Source organism: Arvicanthis niloticus, chromosome 14 (assembly GCF_011762505.2).
Source record: "Arvicanthis niloticus isolate mArvNil1 chromosome 14, mArvNil1.pat.X, whole genome shotgun sequence".
Lineage (NCBI taxonomy): Eukaryota > Metazoa > Chordata > Mammalia > Rodentia > Muridae > Arvicanthis > Arvicanthis niloticus.
In genome coordinates this window covers 55,685,078-55,704,079 of record NC_047671.1, presented here as the reverse complement: position 1 = coordinate 55,704,079, position 19,002 = coordinate 55,685,078, and the positions used below count along the sequence as shown (strand labels likewise).

The following is a 19,002-nucleotide window of genomic DNA, read 5'->3' as shown; positions in this document are numbered from 1 at the left end:
AACCACTCTGGAAATCAGTCTGGTGGTTCCTCAGAAAATTGGACATAGTACTACCTGAGGACCCAGTTATACCACTCCTGGACATATACCCAGAAGATGCTCCAACATATACCAAAGACACATGCTCCACTATGTTCATAGCAGCCTTATTTATAATAGCCAGAAGCTGGAAGGAACCCAGATGTCCTTCAACAGAGAAATGGATACAGAAAATGTGGGGCATTTACACACCACAATGTACATTTACAATGGAATACTACTCAGCAGTTAAAAACAATTGACTTCATGAAATTTGCAAGCAAATGGATAGAACTTGAAAATATCTTCATGAGTGAGGTAACCCAGTCACAAAAGACCACACATGGTATGTACTCACTGATAAGTGGATATTAGGCAAGGATCGTGGAATACCCACAGTACAACTCACAGACCACATGAAGTTCAAGAGGAAGGAATACCAAAGAGTGGATGCTGCAGTCCTACTTAGAAGGGGGAACAAAATAATCAAGAAAAGTAGACAGTGGGAGGAACTTGAGAGGAGGAGAAGAGGGGAAGGGGACAAAGAGGGGAAGACTTGGGTATGGGAGGAGATGGAGAAGATTTACAGAGTGTCATGAAATTGAACAGAGGTGTATACCAATGGGGGATGGGGAACTGGGGGTAGCAACCAGAAAGTCCCAGATGCCAAGAAAGCAAGATCCTCCCAGGACCCCACAGAGATGACATTAGCTGAAATACCCCACAAAGGGGAAAGGAGAACCTGTCCAGACCATATCCAGAGGTTAGGCAAGGCCCCCGGTTGAGAAATGGGGTCACCCACCCGTCTCCAAAATTTTAACCCAGAATTGCTCCTGTCTAAAGGAAATACAGGGACATAGAGTGGAGCAGAGACTGAAGGAAAGACCATCCAGAGACTGTCCCACCTGGTGATCCAACGCACATGCAGACACTATTGCTGATGCCAAGAAGTGCTTGCTGACAGGAGCCTGATACAGCTGTCTCCTGAGATGCTCTGCAAGATCCTCACCAATACAGATCGGATGCTCGCAGCCAACCCTGGGACTGAGCACAGGGACTCCAATGGAGGAGTTAGGGGAAGGACTGAAGGAGCTGAAGGGGCCTTATCTGGCATCTATGGGAGGAGAGGCCCTTGGTCCTGTGAAGACTTGATGCCCCAGTGTAGAGGAATGCTAGGGCGGTGAGGCAGGAGTGGGGTGTGGGTAGGGGAACACCCTCATAGAAGCATGGTAAGGGGGGATGGGCTAGGGGGTTTGCAGAGGGGGAACTTGGAAATGGGATGACATTTGAAACGTAAATAAATAAAACTATCCAATTAAAAAAAAAGAATATGCATGTTGGGATGGAAATTGAATAAATGAATCAATTAATGGAAAAATATTTTTAAAAATATACGTGATCAAAACATTAAAAAAAATAAAATAAAAAATATGCGTGATCACTCCTGAATTATGAATCCCTGTGCAATCCTTTACTTGTATTTCCATGTGTGCTGCTGTACTAGGACAACTATGTGGGCTGCTGTTTGTGAACCCGTGTTTTCTACTAACTATATGGACACACCAACACTAAAGCATCAGTGTATACTGTGCTACCTCTGCATGAGTACATCTGCGTCTGTGGTGGTTTGAATACGCTTGGCCTGAGGAGTGGCATTATTTGGAGGTGTGGCCTTGTTGGAGTAGGTGTTACCTTGTGGAGGAAGTGTGTCACTGCGGGCCTGGGCTTTGAGACCCTCCTCCTAACCATGTAGAAGCCAGTCTTCTCCTAGCAGCCTTCAGATGAAGAGGTAGAACTCTGAGCTCCTCCTGCACCATGCCTGCCTGGATGCTGCCATGCTCCTACCTTGATGATAATGGACTGAACCTCTGAACCTGTAAGCCAGCCCCAGTTAAATGTTGTCCTTATAAGAGTTGCCTTGGTCATGGTGTCTGTTCACAGCAGTAAAACCCCAACTAAGACAATGTCCATGTGCAGTGCAGTAATAGTATCTCCTTTTAGTAGAAAATCTTTGTACACTGCTGCTCCAGTAGGCCCATGTGTGGTACAGTGCTAGCACATCTGAGTTTGCTGCTGTACTAGTAAGTACATTGTGGTGCACCAATCTACTCTACAAAAGTGTGCACTGGTGTTCTAGCACAGGCGTGAGCATCGCTGTACAGGTATGCTGCACATGTGCTCTGTTGTATTAATGCATGCACATCCGTCTATGCCACAGTAGTACTATATCAGGGTTTGATAAGACACTGATGTGTGTAGTGTCATAGTAAGTGATAAGTGTGCGCATACTATTGCATCCAAGTACAGTGCTCATACCGTCCATCCTTGGCTGCTTCTGTATTACACGAGTCTCTACCGCTGTCCTAGTACTTTCATGTGTGCTGCTATACGAATACCTCCATGTTGACATGTAACTGATAAGTCTGTCCTGCGTCACTTGTACATTGGTGTGTACTCTAGTAGCAGGGCTTCCACGTGCTCTGCTCCAGTACTACATCCATACGCTCTGCTGTGCTTCCAAGTACAGTACACTCCAGGTCCACCCGTGCGCACTGCCATTAGTGTTAGCGGTTCTATGTACCCCAGGGCATCTTCGTGCTCTGCAGTTCACACACACCTATGTACTAGGCTACACCGGGACATCAGTGTGCAGGGTTCTACTTCTGCAGTGGTACACTCGTGTTTCAGACTGTACGGAGACAGCCATATGCGGTGCTGTAAGTATATTCAGGTGTGCTGTTTTACTAGTACAACCCTGAGCACTGCTCTTTCAGTATATGTATGCACTGCAGTGGTAGTCATAGATTTTTGCCACTTCATTCATGTGCACTGCTGTTGTAGTATAACCTTATATGTGCTCTTGTCTAGTGATTAATTGAGCACTGGGTTATTGAACATTCATTTATTCTCCTGTAGCAGTGTGTGTGTGTGTTTGTGTGTGTGTGCGCACACGTGCTTCTATTATGGTATATCTGGGGGAGTATAATAGTACATCCGTGTGTCCTCCTGTATAGTGCATCACTGTTCATGGATATCCATCTATCGTGCTGTACTAGTATGTGCATGTGCACACGCACACTAGAACATCATTGTTCATGTCTGTACTTCTGCAGTAGTACTCGTGTGCCTTCATAACTATGATCACCGCTGTTGCAGTCCATCTGTGTGCAGTGCAGTAGTAATTCAACAGTTCCTGCTGCTGTTCCGTTCCTTCCATTTACCCTGTATGCTTGCCCATCCCAGTTCTCTGCTCCTCGAGCCACGAGCATGGCTGTTCTAGTGCAGGTATATGCAAAGCTGTATCCAGGGCACAGATCTCTGCCCTTTTCCTGATTAACCAGTGTCATGTACCAGCAGCATCACACTGCCACACAGGCATGCCTGTTCACATATGTTCCATGTCCTAGCACCATCATGTCATGATGTAGGCTCACCGATTGGCACGTATGTTGTGTTCCAACACTGTCATGTGGTGAAACCAGCATTTCTGCCTCCACATGTGTCATGTCCCAGCTCAATTCCTTGGTGGCACGTGCATGCACATACACACACATGCTGCGTTCCAGTGCCATCACTTAGCAGTGGGAGCATGCCTATTCACAAGCGTATGGTTTCTTGGCGCTTTCTCACGGTGGCTTGGGCACCTGTATTCACACAGGACATAGGATGTCCTAGCGGTGTCATGTGGAAGCATGGGCACACCTGTTCACACAAGTGTCATGTTCCACCCCCATCAATCATGTGGTGGCACACGTATGCCTTTTTACATGCATGTTGTATCCCAGATCCATCCAGTGGGGCCATGGGCATGCCTTTTCTCGTGTGTGTTGTATCCTAGATCCATTTTGTAGTGGCATGAGCAAATCTATTCATGTGCATGCGGTACCCCAGGACAGTCCCATGACAGTGTGGGCATGTCTATTCATATGCATGCTGTGTTGCAGTGTCATCCACTAGGAGTTCATCCGCTCACTCACACATTGTGCCCCAGCACCATGGCATGCCTTCAGTCATGCAAGCTGTGTCCCAGTTCTGTCACATGTTGGGGTGACCATCCATGTTCACACAGGTGCCGTTTCCCAGCTCTGCCATGTGGTAGCATAAGCATGCCTTTTCTCAGACATGCGCCCAGACCATTACATGGTTACTTGGGCACATCTGTTCATGTGTGCCATGTCCCAGTGCTGTCGCATGGGTGGTATGGATACAACTGGTCACACACAAGCTATGTCCCAGCACTGTGACATGGCAACTCAGGCATGAGTGTTCACAATGTGTCATGTCCCATCACCAATATGTAGTGGCATGCACGTGCGTGACTGTTCATATGCATGCCTCATCTGGTGCTATCCCACGACAGTGTGGGCACACATAGCCACCCGTGTGCTATGTCCCTGAACTATCGGGTAGTATTGTGGGCATGCCCGCTCACACACACATGTGCTGTATCCATCACCATCACATTGTTATATATGTACCTTTGTTCTCGGGTGATAGCTCCAGCATGTGTGTTTACAAATCATCCATTGTATCGTGAAATAAACCACTGCACCTGCCTGAAAGCTCTCTAGATTCTTGAATGAAAGACACACACACACACACACACACACACACACACTAATTTTGATATGCCTTGACTAGCTCAATGACTGGTTACTTCTAAACCTGCCCATGGCTCGCACACACTTCCCTCTGCTATTCCTGGCTTAACCAGCTATATTGTGGGATGATTTCTGTCCTGCAGCTCTTAAATCTGATCCTTCTCCCTCTGAATCATGGCGCTCTCCAGGTCCCTTGTCCATGCAATCTAAAAGTCCCGCCCTGTCTCCCTGCCCTTTGGCTGTATGGCAATTCTTTATTATCAATTTCAGGTCTGGAAGTGCAGCTTTTGGGAACCAAAATTTAAAAAAAAAAAAAAAAAAAAAAAAAAAAGCATTAGAACCAATTCCCAACAATATTTCTGCAACATTATGTACAAGCCCGTTCACATGTGTATCATGTCCCATCAGTCAGTGTTGGCTTGTGCACACCATTTTACACACATGCCATGTCCCAGCACCATCACATGGTGTTGACCAATATATGTGACAAGTCCAGAATGGTTCTACAGTAGTGTGTATGTACATCCCTGTTGGCACACACCATGTGCCAGTGCCCTCCACTAATAGTGTGGGTCATACCTGTTCACACACATATCATGCCCCAGCAACACCATGTGATGCTGTGGGCATGTCTGATCACATGCTACCTATGTCCCAGCACTGTGCCATGGTGGCTGGGATATGTATGTTCACAAATAAGCAAATACTAGCATCATTACATAGTGGCATCTGCATGCTTGCTCACACATATACCATAACCCAGGACCATCAATGGCACCATATGCCATGTCCCTGTGCCATCAAGTGTTGCATTGGGCATACCTGTCCCCATACATGCCATGCCACAGTACTGCATTTCATCATGGACTCATCTGTTCACACAAATTCTTTGTTCCAGTGCAATCACGTGGCAGCAAACGTACATGCCTGTTTACACATAAGCAGTGTCCTAGCCCTTCCGTTTGGCAGCATGGGAATGTATGTTCTCATGTGAGCTGTGTCCCAGCACCATGATGTTGCATCATGAGCTAGCCTGTTCACAAGAATGCCATGTTCCAGTTCTGTCAAGTGGCAGTGATGCTATCTATATCTACATGCATGCTGTGTCCCAGCACTGTCACGTGGTGGTGTGGGCACACCTGTTCACACACAGCAGTGTACCAGCTCCATAACATGATGGCTCATGGACACATCTTCACACGTATGGTGTGTGCCCATGTCTATCATGGGGATGGCATGGGCATACCTATTTACATGGATGCTGTCTCAGCCCCGTCATATGGCAATGCAGGAACACCTTTTCCACACCGGTGCTATCACATGGTGATGTTCACATACATGCAGTTTCTCACACTATACCTTGACAGTGCGGGCACAACTGTTTACACACATTTCATGAAGTCCTAGCACCATTCTGTGGTGATGTGTGCATGCCTGTTCACATGCATGTGGTTTCCCAGTGCCATCCTGTAATGGCATGGGCATGTGTGTTGACACACAAGCTGTGACCACATGCCATTCCATGGCAGTGTGGCTGCGCAGACCTGTTCATACAAGTGCCATGTCTCTGTAACATCACAGTGCCACACAGACATGTCTGTTCACATATGTTCTGTGCCCCAGCACCATCACATCATGGTGTGGGCATGACTATTCACCTACATCCTGTGTCCCAGCACCACTGTTGTGGAAGCATAAGCGTGCCTGTGCACACACGTGCCATATCCCAGCACCATCGTGTGTCTACAAGGGCATTCCTGTACACATGTATGTGGTCACTCAACACCATTCTATAGCAGCAGCATGGGTATATGTGTACACACAAAAGCCACCTATTCCGTGTCCCACATTATAGTGTGGACATGCCTATTCATATGTATGCCATGTTCCAGTATTTATCAGATGTGGCACAGGGATGCCTGTTCATATGCATATTGTATCCCAGCGCCATCCCTTGGTGGTGTGGGCATATCTATACAACTGTGTGATTCTAAGATCCCAGTTTGGGTGTTAGGAACTGGCTCAGGTCCTCTGCAATACACACTCTTAACCATCTCTCCAGCTTTTAAGGTTTTTTTTTTTTTTCACTTCATATTTATTTTGTGTGTAAGCGCCTTTACTTGCTGAACTATAGGGTGAACTATATCAGCTCCTTGAGTAGGTATTAGTAACTTTAAAGGAGTAGTTTGAGACAGTGGCAGGATTCAACAAGATGTAGACACTAGCCAGGACCAACGGTACTGCAATTCCAGTTATTCTGGAGACTGGGGCATGGTGGGGAAGTGCAAGTTCGCCACCGGATAGGGCTACAGATTATGTTCAAGGCAGTCTGTCCAATTGATTGAACATCAATGCCAAAAAATTTAAAAATTAACGAAGAGTATAAAGTCAGAAACCACCTAAATAAAAAGTAGGCTGAAGTATGTCAGTTACTTAGAAACCAGAGAACTAAAGGATGATATGAGAAAAGAAAATAGCATGAAGGAAGAGGGGCACTTGAAACTCTGGTAGCCAGGAGCTACTCTCTTCTTCCCAAACAGTACGGCCTGTCACAAAGAATCTATTATGATCTCCATTTATTTTCTAACAAATCACAAAACTCTAGTTCTAAATGACCTTCTGGGAAGAGGGATCCATAATCTCTTAGCAGACAAAAAATTTATAGCACCATCTCTGGCAAAGACTCTATAACTTCCACTACAAACAAAACACCCCACCCCTCTCTTTGTAATCCGGAAGACTTGAGCGAGAGTAGAGCTGCCTTATCCAATTGTGTGCACTGAGCACGATCCGGACCGGTGTACGGCTCCAGCGGGGTCCAGCCACCCCGGTGATCCCTTGATGCCAAGACCTAACCCTACGTGCATCAAGGGAAGAAGAGCTTAATGAGGATACGGAGGGCTCCCGGGGCAGCCACAATATCCTCCTTTACTCTTTAAGCGTCCCACTGCCTCCACCACCGGGGTAAAATTCAACCGTGTGCTCTCCTGCTGAGGCAAAAGTGTGGAGTCCTTTATCGTCTCAGTCCCCAAAAGAAATGGCAGAACAGTCTTCAGACTTGACTGCGAAGGACAGTGAAGCCCGCGTCGAGCGGCCCAGGCCCCGCCCTCTTAGGGATGGGGACTACATTTCCTAGAAGCCTCTGCGGCTCCAAGAGGTAGGACCGACTGCCACCCTGTTCTCTGCAGGCGAGGAGTGGCTGCCTGAGCGAGGGGCGGGGTTTGTCGCAGCCAGTAAGCGAAAGTCTCGTTACGGCGGCGGAAGCAGCAGCGCTGGAGTGAGGGGTGGGGGACAGAGTGCTATCGGCCCGGCTGCGAGTCCGGAGCCTGAGGACATTAGCTCTAAAAACGGAGACTACACAAGAGCAAGCTATAGACGGCGTGGCCGCGCCCAGGTAATGGCGGAACGAGAGCCGGGAGGGAGAGGAGAAGTCGAGGGGGCGGGACTGCATGGCCAGTCCCGGTGCTTGTCCCTGGGGAAGGACAGAACCGCCACAGCCTTTGCGGTCCGTATTCCAGCTCTTTAGCAAGCTAGGCAGAGTAGTTGAGTCTGCGACAGGGTCTGGATGATCGGTGCGAAGAAGGACAAGAAACACCGAGGGGTGGGCAGCTCCGGGCGTGGGGGCGTGGCGGACGCGGGCCTCTGCAGGGAAGTCAGCGGGAAGGAGGACGGCCTAGGGAGTTTGGCTTCTGGAGCAGTTTAAAGTGACTTTCCACATCCGGGCCCTGTGCCCGCCGCTTTCAGATCCTTGACGGGGCGGGGCCTCCCGGATCCCCGCCCTTCTTGACAGGGATCGCCTATCTCTCCCTTCTATTGGCCCAGTCCAGGAGTTTAGGCTGCTCCCCGCCTCCAGCGAGAGAGGCATCTTATTGGCTGGCGGCCGGCGGGAGGGTGGGGCGGGCCCAGAACGCGCAGGCAACTGCGGATTGGTGTTGGAGACAGTGATGCACCCCGCGTCTGGCCAATGAACGGGTTGGGGAGGCAGGGGTAGGTTGGGTGGTAAGAGGACTAGGAGCAGAGCAGCGGCTGGCCGTAGGGTGAGTGTGGCTGGCGGGCGGGCTGGACTGAGGCGGGCCGGGGACGCGTTCCGAATTGCGTTCCCTCTGTGCCTGCAGAGCCCCTCGAGCCCTGCGTGGCGGCCACATATAAAAGGGCACAGTGCTTATCTTGCGGAGAGGGCTCCGTAGGACGTTTCCTCCCGGAGACAGAGCTTCGACACCCGGGGTGTCTGGAAACGTGTGTCCTGGGATCTCGGAGGGGAAATGGGGATAACTGGGGTAGACGGAAGATCAGCGAAGCCAGACTCTGAAGGAAAAAGTGGAAGACAATTTTAGAGACCGATGGTTCTCGAATCCTACCGGTGTCTCGGGTTGGGGGTGGGGGGAATTATCCGTGATGAGGAAGAAAGGGAATCCTTAAATGGAGGCCTTTACAGAAAAGCATTTGAGGATTCTGCAAGCATCGGGTCTTAATGTAAGATTTCCAGTCCTTTCTTGGGGCTATGACATACTAATTATGGTTCTATTTACCTTGGTGTGAGGCTTGAGTATTTAAAGGAGCCATACTATTTTCCATAAAAAATTTACATGGTCTATGGTTATGGTAATAACTACCATTTGGTGGCTCTATAACATTCGGTATCTTTTTTTAATATAGCGGTCCATAAGTATTTTGGAAGGTTATAGTCGCCTCCAACATTTGTATAAAGTCTGTCATTATTAATTTAGCCTTAGAATGTAAAAAGTGCTCAATAGATGTCTGCACCATTGATCATAACTAACTTTTAGATAAATGAAGCAGTGTATGTTTTTCTCAGATGTCCTGGATACTAAAGACACTTTGGTGTCTCGATGTTGGCTCTCATTTCAGCATTTAGTAATCGTAGGCTGACCTGTTTTGCAGGTGGAAATGAGTTCTCAGCAGTTCCCTCGGTTAGGAACCCCTTCCCCTGGGCTGAGCCAGGCACCCTCACAGATCACCAGCAGTGGTGCTGCAGGGCTGATAAACCAGGTTGCCACAGGTAAGATATGTTGTAGTTGTTTTGTATTGATTACTGTTTGAAGAATGTCACTATCTTCAAATTAGCAAATTCCTTCTCATAATTACTATTTTATCGACTTTGAGGAAAGGATGTGTCAATACACTTTTAAAATAAGGTATTTCCCTCTTTTTTAAAAATCATTTATATATGCTAGGATAAGTGTGTGACTTTAGTAAACCATGCTTGTAAGAACCATTTTTAAATGTATTCGTATGTTACATTTAATTCTCTCTTGGGGTATAGGTATGGTGATGGTGCGTGAGAGAACCCAGCAGTGATTGTGAAGAAGTTCTGCTTCTTAGAACCTTAAGATTAGGAAAAGAGAGGCAAAGTGTGTGAGAAAGTGTGTTCATGAGGTCATGCATGTGTGCTTTGGAAGGTGAGAGGTCAGCCTCAAATGTGCTTCTCAGCTATCCTGGAGTACATAAAACCCTTAACACAATGAAAGAGGAGCCTAGAGGAAGAGAGGAGGTTTTCACCTAAGTAGTCACAATGTCTTTGTTTCACAAGAGATAATTTGGGGTCCTAACATGCCAGAAATTAAAGTATATGTTCAAAGTTAAGAAGTAGAAATACCTAATGCTCCAAGATTCTGCTTTGTTAAAAAACAGTCAAATAGTGCTTATCTAGAATGTTCAGATCTCTGTGAGTTCAAGGCCAGCCTAGTCTGCATAGCAAGTCCCAGGATAGCTAAAACTACATAGTAAGACCCTGTCTCAACAAAAACAGAGAGAGGGAAGGAGAAAGTATGGCTAAGATGTGAAGTCAAAGAAAAGACTAAAGACCTGAGATGTTGCTGAGAGAGGTCAGATAACTAGGTCAAAAGATCCTGATGGTCACAGACTGAAAGACTTCATCTTTTCAACACTGTAGTCTCTTCCCTAAGTGATAAATATATGCATAGAAATCATAATTAACACCCTTAGGTACTTTTTTTTTTGTAGAATTTGACAGCCCAATTCTAAAATTTATTTCAAAATACAAAGAGTTTAAGGATTTCTAAAGCAATTATGACCCCAGAGAAAGGAAAATCATTAGTGCCTTACTTCACAACTTATCACAAAACTTCATTATAAAGATGGTGTGGGTATTGTCATAATATAAATGAGTAGAATAAAGTGTCCTGAAACAGCTTTTATTCATAGATAAATGGCTGGCCAGGCTCTTTGTTTTGTTTTCTTTTAACAGGAGTGTATAATTAAACACAGAGATGAACTTCAATAAACATACTAGTGTGTGGGTAGAAAAACAACTTTGTACAATTCATTTGGTGGTTGTTGTTTGGGGGTTTTTGTTGTTATTTTCCTCCTACCCTGTGACTTAGAGATGAAGCTCAGGCCATCAGACTTGTACAGCAAGTGCTTTACCCACAGAGCTAGCTGTCTTGTTAGTCTCTCATGCCAGAATATGGGGAAAAGAGACCTTAACCATTACTTTCCTCTTAGGTAAAAAAAAAATTAATTCAAGCACTGCCATGGAGAGTTGGAGAGGTGGCTCAGAGGTTAAGAGCACTGACTGCTCTTCCAGAGGTCCTGAGTTCAGTTCCCGGCATGGTGGCTCACAACCATCTGTAATGGGATTCAATGACCTCTTCTAGTGTGTCTGAAGATAGCTTCAGTGTACTCACGTATATAAACTAAATAAATAAATCTTTAAAAAAAAAAAAAGTACCATGAAACTAAATATAAAATTTTTAATTTCTAAAAGAAAACATAAAAGAAATGGTATCCAACTATGAAAAGCAAAACAATGTTTAGGTCAAAAAAAAAAAATAAATATATATATATATATATATTATTTAAAAAAAAAAAAGGCAGTGGTGCACACACCTTTAATCCCAGCACTTGGGAAGTACAAAGGTGGATCTCTGAGTTTGAGGTTAGCCTGATCTGCAGAGTAAATTCTAGGACAAACTAGGCTACACAGAGAAACCCTATCTCAAAAACCAAAATAAATAACAATTGATATAAATTAAAAATAACCACATTTCAGAAGACATCATTACCAATATCAAAGGGGATGCCCCAGACAAAGGATATAAGGGTATTTCTTTTAATAACTGTATCAGTAGCAACTCATCCTAAATGTAGAAAGAACTCCTTTAACTAAATAATAAAAAGATAAACAGCCTAATTTTTTTATTGCAAAAAAATTTTGTCTACTTAATAGATACCCAACTATTAAAAGTTAACTGTTAAAAGCAGTACATTAAAAGATGCTTAACAGTTTTCATTCTCAGGACATTAGAAATTCAAACCAGCTAGGCAGTAGTGGTGCACGCCTTTAATCCCAGCATTTGGGAGGCGGAGGATTTCTGAGTTTGAGGCTAGCCTGGTCTACAGAGTGAGTTCCAGGATAGCCAGGGCTACACAGAGAAACCCTGTCTCAAAAAAAAAAAAGAAAGAAAGAAAGAAAGAAAGAAAGAAAGAAAGAAAGAGAAAGAAATTCAAACCATGTCTATCCACTAGATCAACTCAAGTTAGAATGACGAACGCCATGCCTTGGTATGACTGTGAAGCAGGAGAACTCTTAGCAGTCCAGCCAGTTTGGTAAATAGTTTGGCAGAATCTTAAAAAATTAAACATAATAACTCAAAACTGACCAGTCCTGTTTCTTCAGTATTTAGCCAAGTTAAGTGAAAGTGTGTGCTTATCCAAAGATTTGTACTCAGATGCTTATAGAATTTTTGTTTCTAATATCCAAGACCTGGGGAAATTGAAACGTTTATCAGATCAGATGGTGACTTGATAAGCAACCACTGTTCAGTGGACTGCTCCTGAACAATCCCAGAGCCCTAGTGGAACGTCAGTACACATGCACAGAGAGCACGGATGAAATTCCCTGCAGTATACTAAGGGAAAGAAGCCAGACTCACAGAACCACACACTGTATGCTTCTCTGTGTGTAGAATCCTGCCGTGACAGCTCTAATGGCAGAGCAAGTCCTTCATGTCTAGGGAGTAGGGAGCGAGAGCGAATTGGAACCAGAGGAGCATGAATGAACTAGTTAACAGTTGTCTCTCAGTGAGAATTTTACTGCTGTGAACAGACACCATGAGCAGGCAACTCTTATAAAGGACAACATTTAATTGGGGTTGGCTTACAGGTTCAGAGGGTCAGTCCATTATCATTAAAGCAGGAATATGGCAACATCCAAGCAGGTATGGTGCAGGAGGAGCTGAGAGTTCTACATCTTCATCTGAAGGTTGCTAGCAGAACACTTGGCTTCCAGGCAGCTAGGGTGAGGGTGTGAGCCCATATACCCACAGTAACACACGTGCCACTCCCTGGGCAGAGCATATACAACAGTGATGATGGTGTTCCATATAGTAACTGAGTTGTGATTACAGCATTGCAGACTTTACAAGTTTTTATTTTATACAGAATTTGGTGGATTTTTTATTAGTGTATCTTATTGAATTAGTGGATTTTATATGTGGATTAATCCTCAGTAAAGCTGATTGATTATAAATGGATAAGAGATGACTGTCCGTGTCACTAAAGAAGACTGAATGGCTTTGGTCATATAAAAACTATTCAGCATTGCTAGTCATGTGGCAATCCTAATTAAAGCTCTAGTGGTCCCCTATCCACCCACTAGAATGTACATGTATCAAGGAGCCATGGGGATGAGGAGTACCTGGAACACACTTAATAGTGCTGGCAGAAACATAAAATGGTACAGTTGCTTTGAAAAGTGGTTGACAGTCTCTTAGAAAGTTAAGCATTAACATTTTACATCACCATTCTGCTCACGGGTGCTGAGGAAGTTTCTATAGAAGTCATTGAATTGTCTTCAAGTAGACACTATTACACTGGTTCTCAATGTTTCGAACGCTATGACCCTTTAACATGGTTCCTCATGTTGTGGTGACCCCCAACCATAAAATAACTTTGTTGCTTCTTCATAACTATAATTTTGTTATTGTTATGAATCATAATGTTAATATCTGTGTTTTCTAATGGTCTTAGGACCCCTGTGGAAGGGTTGTTCATCCCCCAAAGGGTTCGATACGCACAGGTTAAAAAACACTACACTAAGTTGTGTCTCAGTCACATGATTATTATATAAATCCTAATTGCAAAATTTCTGAGTGTTCTGGGAGAATCAAGTTACTTATGTGTAAAATAGAAACTAGACTTGTGGCTGGAGAGCAGACTCCGCTGTTAAAGAGTTGCTGCTTTTGTAGAGGACCTGAGTTCAGTTCACAGCATCCACCCACATCAGGTGACTCACGGTTGCCTGTAACTGATTCCAGCCCCAGGGAATCTGATACCTTCTTCAAGGTATCTTCCAAGGGCACCTGTACTCAATGTGCACAGACACTCATATACATAATTTTAAAATAATAATTTTTAAAAACTTTCAGAAAATAAAATAAGAATCATTTAATCTAGTTCTTGTACTTTGAGAAGCATTTTCCTGAAGAGTTTATTAGACAAGGTTTGGGATAATGAAAAATAGTCATCAGGAATACAGTAGTTGTAAAGACTACAGTAGAGTTACATAGCAGTTTACCAATGATGGAGTAAGTTGGAGCTAAGGAGATAACTTAGTGTATAAAGTGTTTGGTGTGTAAGCATGACCTACCTGAGTTTAAATTCCCCATACCCATGTTGAAAGCAGGCATGTGGTCACATGCCTGAAATCCAGTTTTGGAGGACAAAGACAAGCAGATCCCAGGGGCTCTAGCCAGAGGGGTGAGCTGTGAGCTCTACCTGTCTCAGAACATAGGTGGAGGGAAGTGGAGAAAGGCCACTCATTGTCAACCTCTGGTCTCCAGAGGGACAAAACAGATGAGAGCACCTACACACGTGTGCATATACTGTACACCCCCCCAAAGATGCCATAGATGTAATAGTTATTTATATTACTTAGCAGTAGTGGGTTTATATCCAGTAAACTATTAATACTACCATTATCATAGCAAAGTTTGACCCGATCCTAAATGTTTCTTAGCAGTAAGATAGATAACTTGTAACTTCATTGAGAATGAATATTTTCTGGCTCGTGCAATAATGTACATTGATCATGTCTGTAAGTAAAGAAAGTAAGATATGTTTGTCATAAGTTTGGTTATATGAAGCTCAAAGTAGCAGGCAGTGGTGTGTGGGTTTTTAACTGGGTGTTGGTACATAGAGTGATTTCTGTTTGTGAAAGTCCATTGAACTATATCATTCACAGTTACTCATTTCCCTTTATGTGGGTTACATGTAATGTTAGTTAAATGAAAATCCACACCAAATTAAAAGAGGTGACAAGTGTCCAAAGATGGTATTGAAACATTAACTGATAGCATCTTTGATATAGATTTTCACGGATCTTTATTTTCTATACAGTTTTCCAAATGAATTAAAATTTTCTGCTTAAGTAAATGTTTTATGTTACAAAAATTAAATATGGTGTTACTTTGTGAAGTTGGGTACAGGAGTATACACCTCTAATTTTGATACTTAGGAAACAACAAGCAGACATTGCAAGTTCAAGGTCAGCCTAAGCTATAAAATAAGTTCCCAGCCAGCCTGCTGATGAGCCCCTGTCTCAGAAAACCTAAACAAAGAAAAAACAGCCAAATGTGAATTAGTATTTTCATAAATGATCATCCTTTATTACATCATTACATAAATGATCATCTTTTTTTTATAGTAATAAAAAAAATCCTCATTTTTTTTTTTTTTTTTTTTTTTTTTTATGTACTTCAGAGAGGAGCTATCACCATGCAATTCTTGCCTAGAATTTGCTGCATAGACCAGGCTGGCCTCAAATTCATGGAGCCCTGCCTTTAGAGTACAGTAATTAAAGCAGTGTTAGGCAAAGCTAGCCTCTCAGCAGTCCTTAGAACTCCTTTGTACTTGAGGAGGAGGGGCCTGTCAATCTGCTCAGTTCCAGGGAATTCCTGAAACCTTTGAATTGTTTACTTCCTGAGCTTAGTAAGAGGCAGGGTGGAATGTTTCACCTCCCCATAGAACATCTTCTGTCCTAAGAGCATCTCTTCAAGATGAGAAGGTGTGTCTAGAGGAAATAACTACACAACATTGAATTTATCAATCTTGTCAACAGAATAAATTTACATTGAATGGAGCATTAAAAATGTTCCATTGAAAAAAACAGATGTAGGGGCTGGAGAGATGGCTCTTGAGTTCCAATTCCCAGCAACCACATAGCAGCTCACAACTATCTGCGATGTGATCTGATGCCCTCTTCTGGCATGCAGATAGAGCACTCAGATGCATTTTTTTTAAAAAGTCTGTTATAGGAAAATATTGATATCTGTCAAAAGCAGTGTTCTTCGGAGTTCAGGGTTTGTTTTTCCTTTTATTAAAAATAAATTTATCTTCATCAGCAGATTCTGATTACAGCCCTCCCACTCCTCCCAGTATCTCTCCACCTACCCTACCTTCCCTTCCAGATCCATAACCTTTCTGTCGCTTTTTAGAAAACAAACAGAAATCTGAGGAATAATAACAAAATAAATATAAAACAACCAAATGGGGAAAAGGAGTCAAAGAAAAAGTATAAGAAATGCATATAGATTCAGAGAAACAAATTCACATACACAGGAATCATAAAACCCCAACACCTGCATAATATATATACCCAAAGGACCTGTAAGGTGTAGGGGAGCAGAGGGGAAGCCTTGACGTAATATTATGAGACAACCTGTAAAGAGGCCATTGGGTCTGTGTTGGCCGTCTACTGTTGGGCATAGAGCCTACACTTAGAAGTGGTTTGTTTTCTGAGTAAGACTACCTTGAAGTAAATTTGCAAGTGTCTTTCAATTGGAGACAGCTTCTGGCTTAGAGGTGTGTGTGTGTGTGTGTGTGTGTGTGTGTGTGTGTGTGTGTGTGAGAGAGAGAGAGAGAGAGAGAGAGAGAGAGAGAGAGAGAGAGAGAGACCACTTTTTCAGTGGTAGAACCCCATCTAGTGCAGACCCATGCAGACCCTGTGCATGTCCATGCATATGCTTGCCACAGTCTTTGTGAGTTCATATGTGTACCAGGCCTTGATTGCTTGGTGTTCTCCATCTCCTCTGGCTTTTACACAGTCTCTGCCTTTACATCCACAGGGTTCCCTTATTCATCGGGTGCATGTTACTCCAATATAGGTATTATGAAATGGTTAGATGTCTATTGAATGTATCCAGAGATTTTAATTAAATACATTTTAAGAGGTTTGATTGGTTTTTGGGGGTTTTTTGTTTGTTTGTTTTTGGGGGGTTTTTTGTTTGTTTTTTTGGTTTGTTTGTTTGTTTTTTGATTTGGTTTGTTTTGCCTGCCTGCCTGCCTGAGGGGAGGGATTTGATGGCTCCATCTCATTTAGAACTCAGTATTGTAAGATCTCATTCTTTATACTGCCTGACTATGGGTCTCTTTGTTCCCATCTTCTGCAGAAGGAAGCTTCTCTGATGATGGATGAGCAGGCGCTGATCTATGAGTATAGCAGAATGTCATTAGGAGTCATTTTATTGCTATGTTCCTTTAGCAGAGCAGTGGTATTTGATTTCCCCCAGCCCCTGGACTATCTATGTAGTCTCAGGCTCTTGGCCACCCAGGCAGTTTCCATCTCATGGAGTAGGCATTATCTTAAATCAGCTCTGATTGGTTCCTCCCACAAGCTTTGTGCCATGATGGTACCAGCATATTTTCCAGGCAGGGAACTCTTGTAGATTGAAGATTAAACATATCTTTTTAATGCCAAGTTCTTATATAACTTTTGACAAGCGTGGTGGTGTATACTTGTAATCTCAGCACTCAGAATGCCAAGACAGGAGGATCACAAATTAGAGACCAATCTGGCAACAGAGTTAAACATTCTCTCAGAAAACAAGCAAGCCATTTTAAATGAAGTTGTACTATATTCTTAGTGTCCTTTCAACTATTGAGTGTTTTTGTTTTAATTTTGTCTGTCACTGTGCATGCGTGCAAGTCAGAGGAAAACTTGCAGGTGTCACCTCTCTCCTTCTGCTCTTTAGTTCTAGAGATTAAACACAGGCACTCAGGCTTAGCAGGCTGTGCCTTTTCCCACGGAGCCACCCCTCCAGGTCCTATTTGAGCCTATTTTCAGTGACTGTCATGATCCTGTGTTCATATTCAGAGGAAATCTCGCATTCCGCAGTTCTGACTCTTGGCTCCACTGTCTAGCAGGACAGGCCTTACAAGGGGCTGGAGGGATGGCTCAGCTCTTAAGAGTACTTACTGCTCCTGCAAGTACCTGGGTTTGGTTCCCAGCTCCCAGCCATCTTTAACTCCAGTTCCAGGACGTTTGAAGCTCACTTTTGGCTTCCACAGCCACCAGGCACACATGTATGTAGTGCATGAAAGCAAAAGCACTTAGAAAGACTTAACATTTGTCAGACATAGCGCACACTTGTAATCCCAGCAGTTGAAAGGCGAGGCAGAGGATTGCTATGAGTTTGGGGTTAGCTGGGTCTACATAATGAGTTCTAAGTCGGCCAGGTTATATAACAAGACTCCCTAGAAAACTTTACGTGAGAGTTGGTCGTGATGTACACATGTAGCCCAGCACTTGAGAAGCTAAGACTGGAGGATTGCAAATTAGAGGCTTGTCCGGACTTTAGTAATGAGGTCCTTTCTCCATAAAGAAAACAGCGTCATAAAGAATTGGTCACTATCTCAATCCTGAGCTTAACAGCAAGGGCTACTCTGTTCTAAACTGATTAACGTTAAGAAAGAACTATAATATTCCCTTTCCATCTTAATATCTTTACTAGTTAACGATGAGGCTGGCCGAGATGCTGATGTTGGTACCAGGGAGCACGTGGGCCCTAGCAGCTCCCTGCCGCCCCGGGAAGAGAAGCAGGAACCAGTTGTGGTAAGGCCCTATCCACAGGTACAGATGCTGCCCGCACACCATGCTGTCGCCTCAGCCACTCCTGTCGCAGTGACAGCCCCGCCAGCACACCTGACACCAGCAGTACCACTCTCTTTTTCGGAAGGACTTATGAAGGTAACAGAGTTTAAAGTTCCCAGTGAACCACAGCTGAAGACAGCTTGCCCTTGAGCAAAGCTAACCAAGTCTTAGGTTGTGTCCTAGAGTGTGCTTTTCCCCTCTGGCTGTCAGTTCATCTTCACTGTAATGTAGAGGTTTACTGTTCTGCAGTGATGAGACTGTCCTGGGCACTTGGCATCCCAGGAGTTTTCTGTTACCCTTTTTTGTTGTTATATTTTTATCAATTTGCTTCTTTGTTTTAAAATGAAGTTTACACTATAGTCCAGGCTGCAACTCCCCCCGTAGACCAAGCTAGCCTCAAACTTAGAACTTTCTTCTTAGGTCCACCTCCCACTTGATGGGATTATAGGTGTATACCTCCTTATCTGATTC

General features: G+C 44.0%; 1 protein-coding gene across 8 annotated transcripts in view; it reads left to right on the top strand.

The window, feature by feature from the left end:
* The first annotated feature begins 7,851 nt into the window (after window positions 1-7,851).
* Window positions 7,852-19,002, top strand: part of Sap130 (Sin3A associated protein 130) — a 73,401-nt gene continuing 62,250 nt past the window's right edge. For 2 of the 8 annotated variants that reach the window (XM_076912873.1, XM_076912872.1), the window contains exons 1-3: window positions 8,584-8,656; window positions 9,522-9,639; window positions 18,392-18,627. In XM_076912873.1, coding sequence (XP_076768988.1) covers window positions 9,528-9,639; window positions 18,392-18,627 — 348 coding nt within the window. In that variant the 5' untranslated portion in view covers window positions 8,584-8,656; window positions 9,522-9,527. Of the gene's footprint in view, window positions 8,014-8,581; window positions 8,657-8,960; window positions 9,093-9,521; window positions 9,640-18,391; window positions 18,628-19,002 lie in introns of those variants that run through there. The other 6 variants (XM_076912871.1, XM_034518183.2, XM_034518185.2 and 3 more) reach the window with 5 other exon arrangements.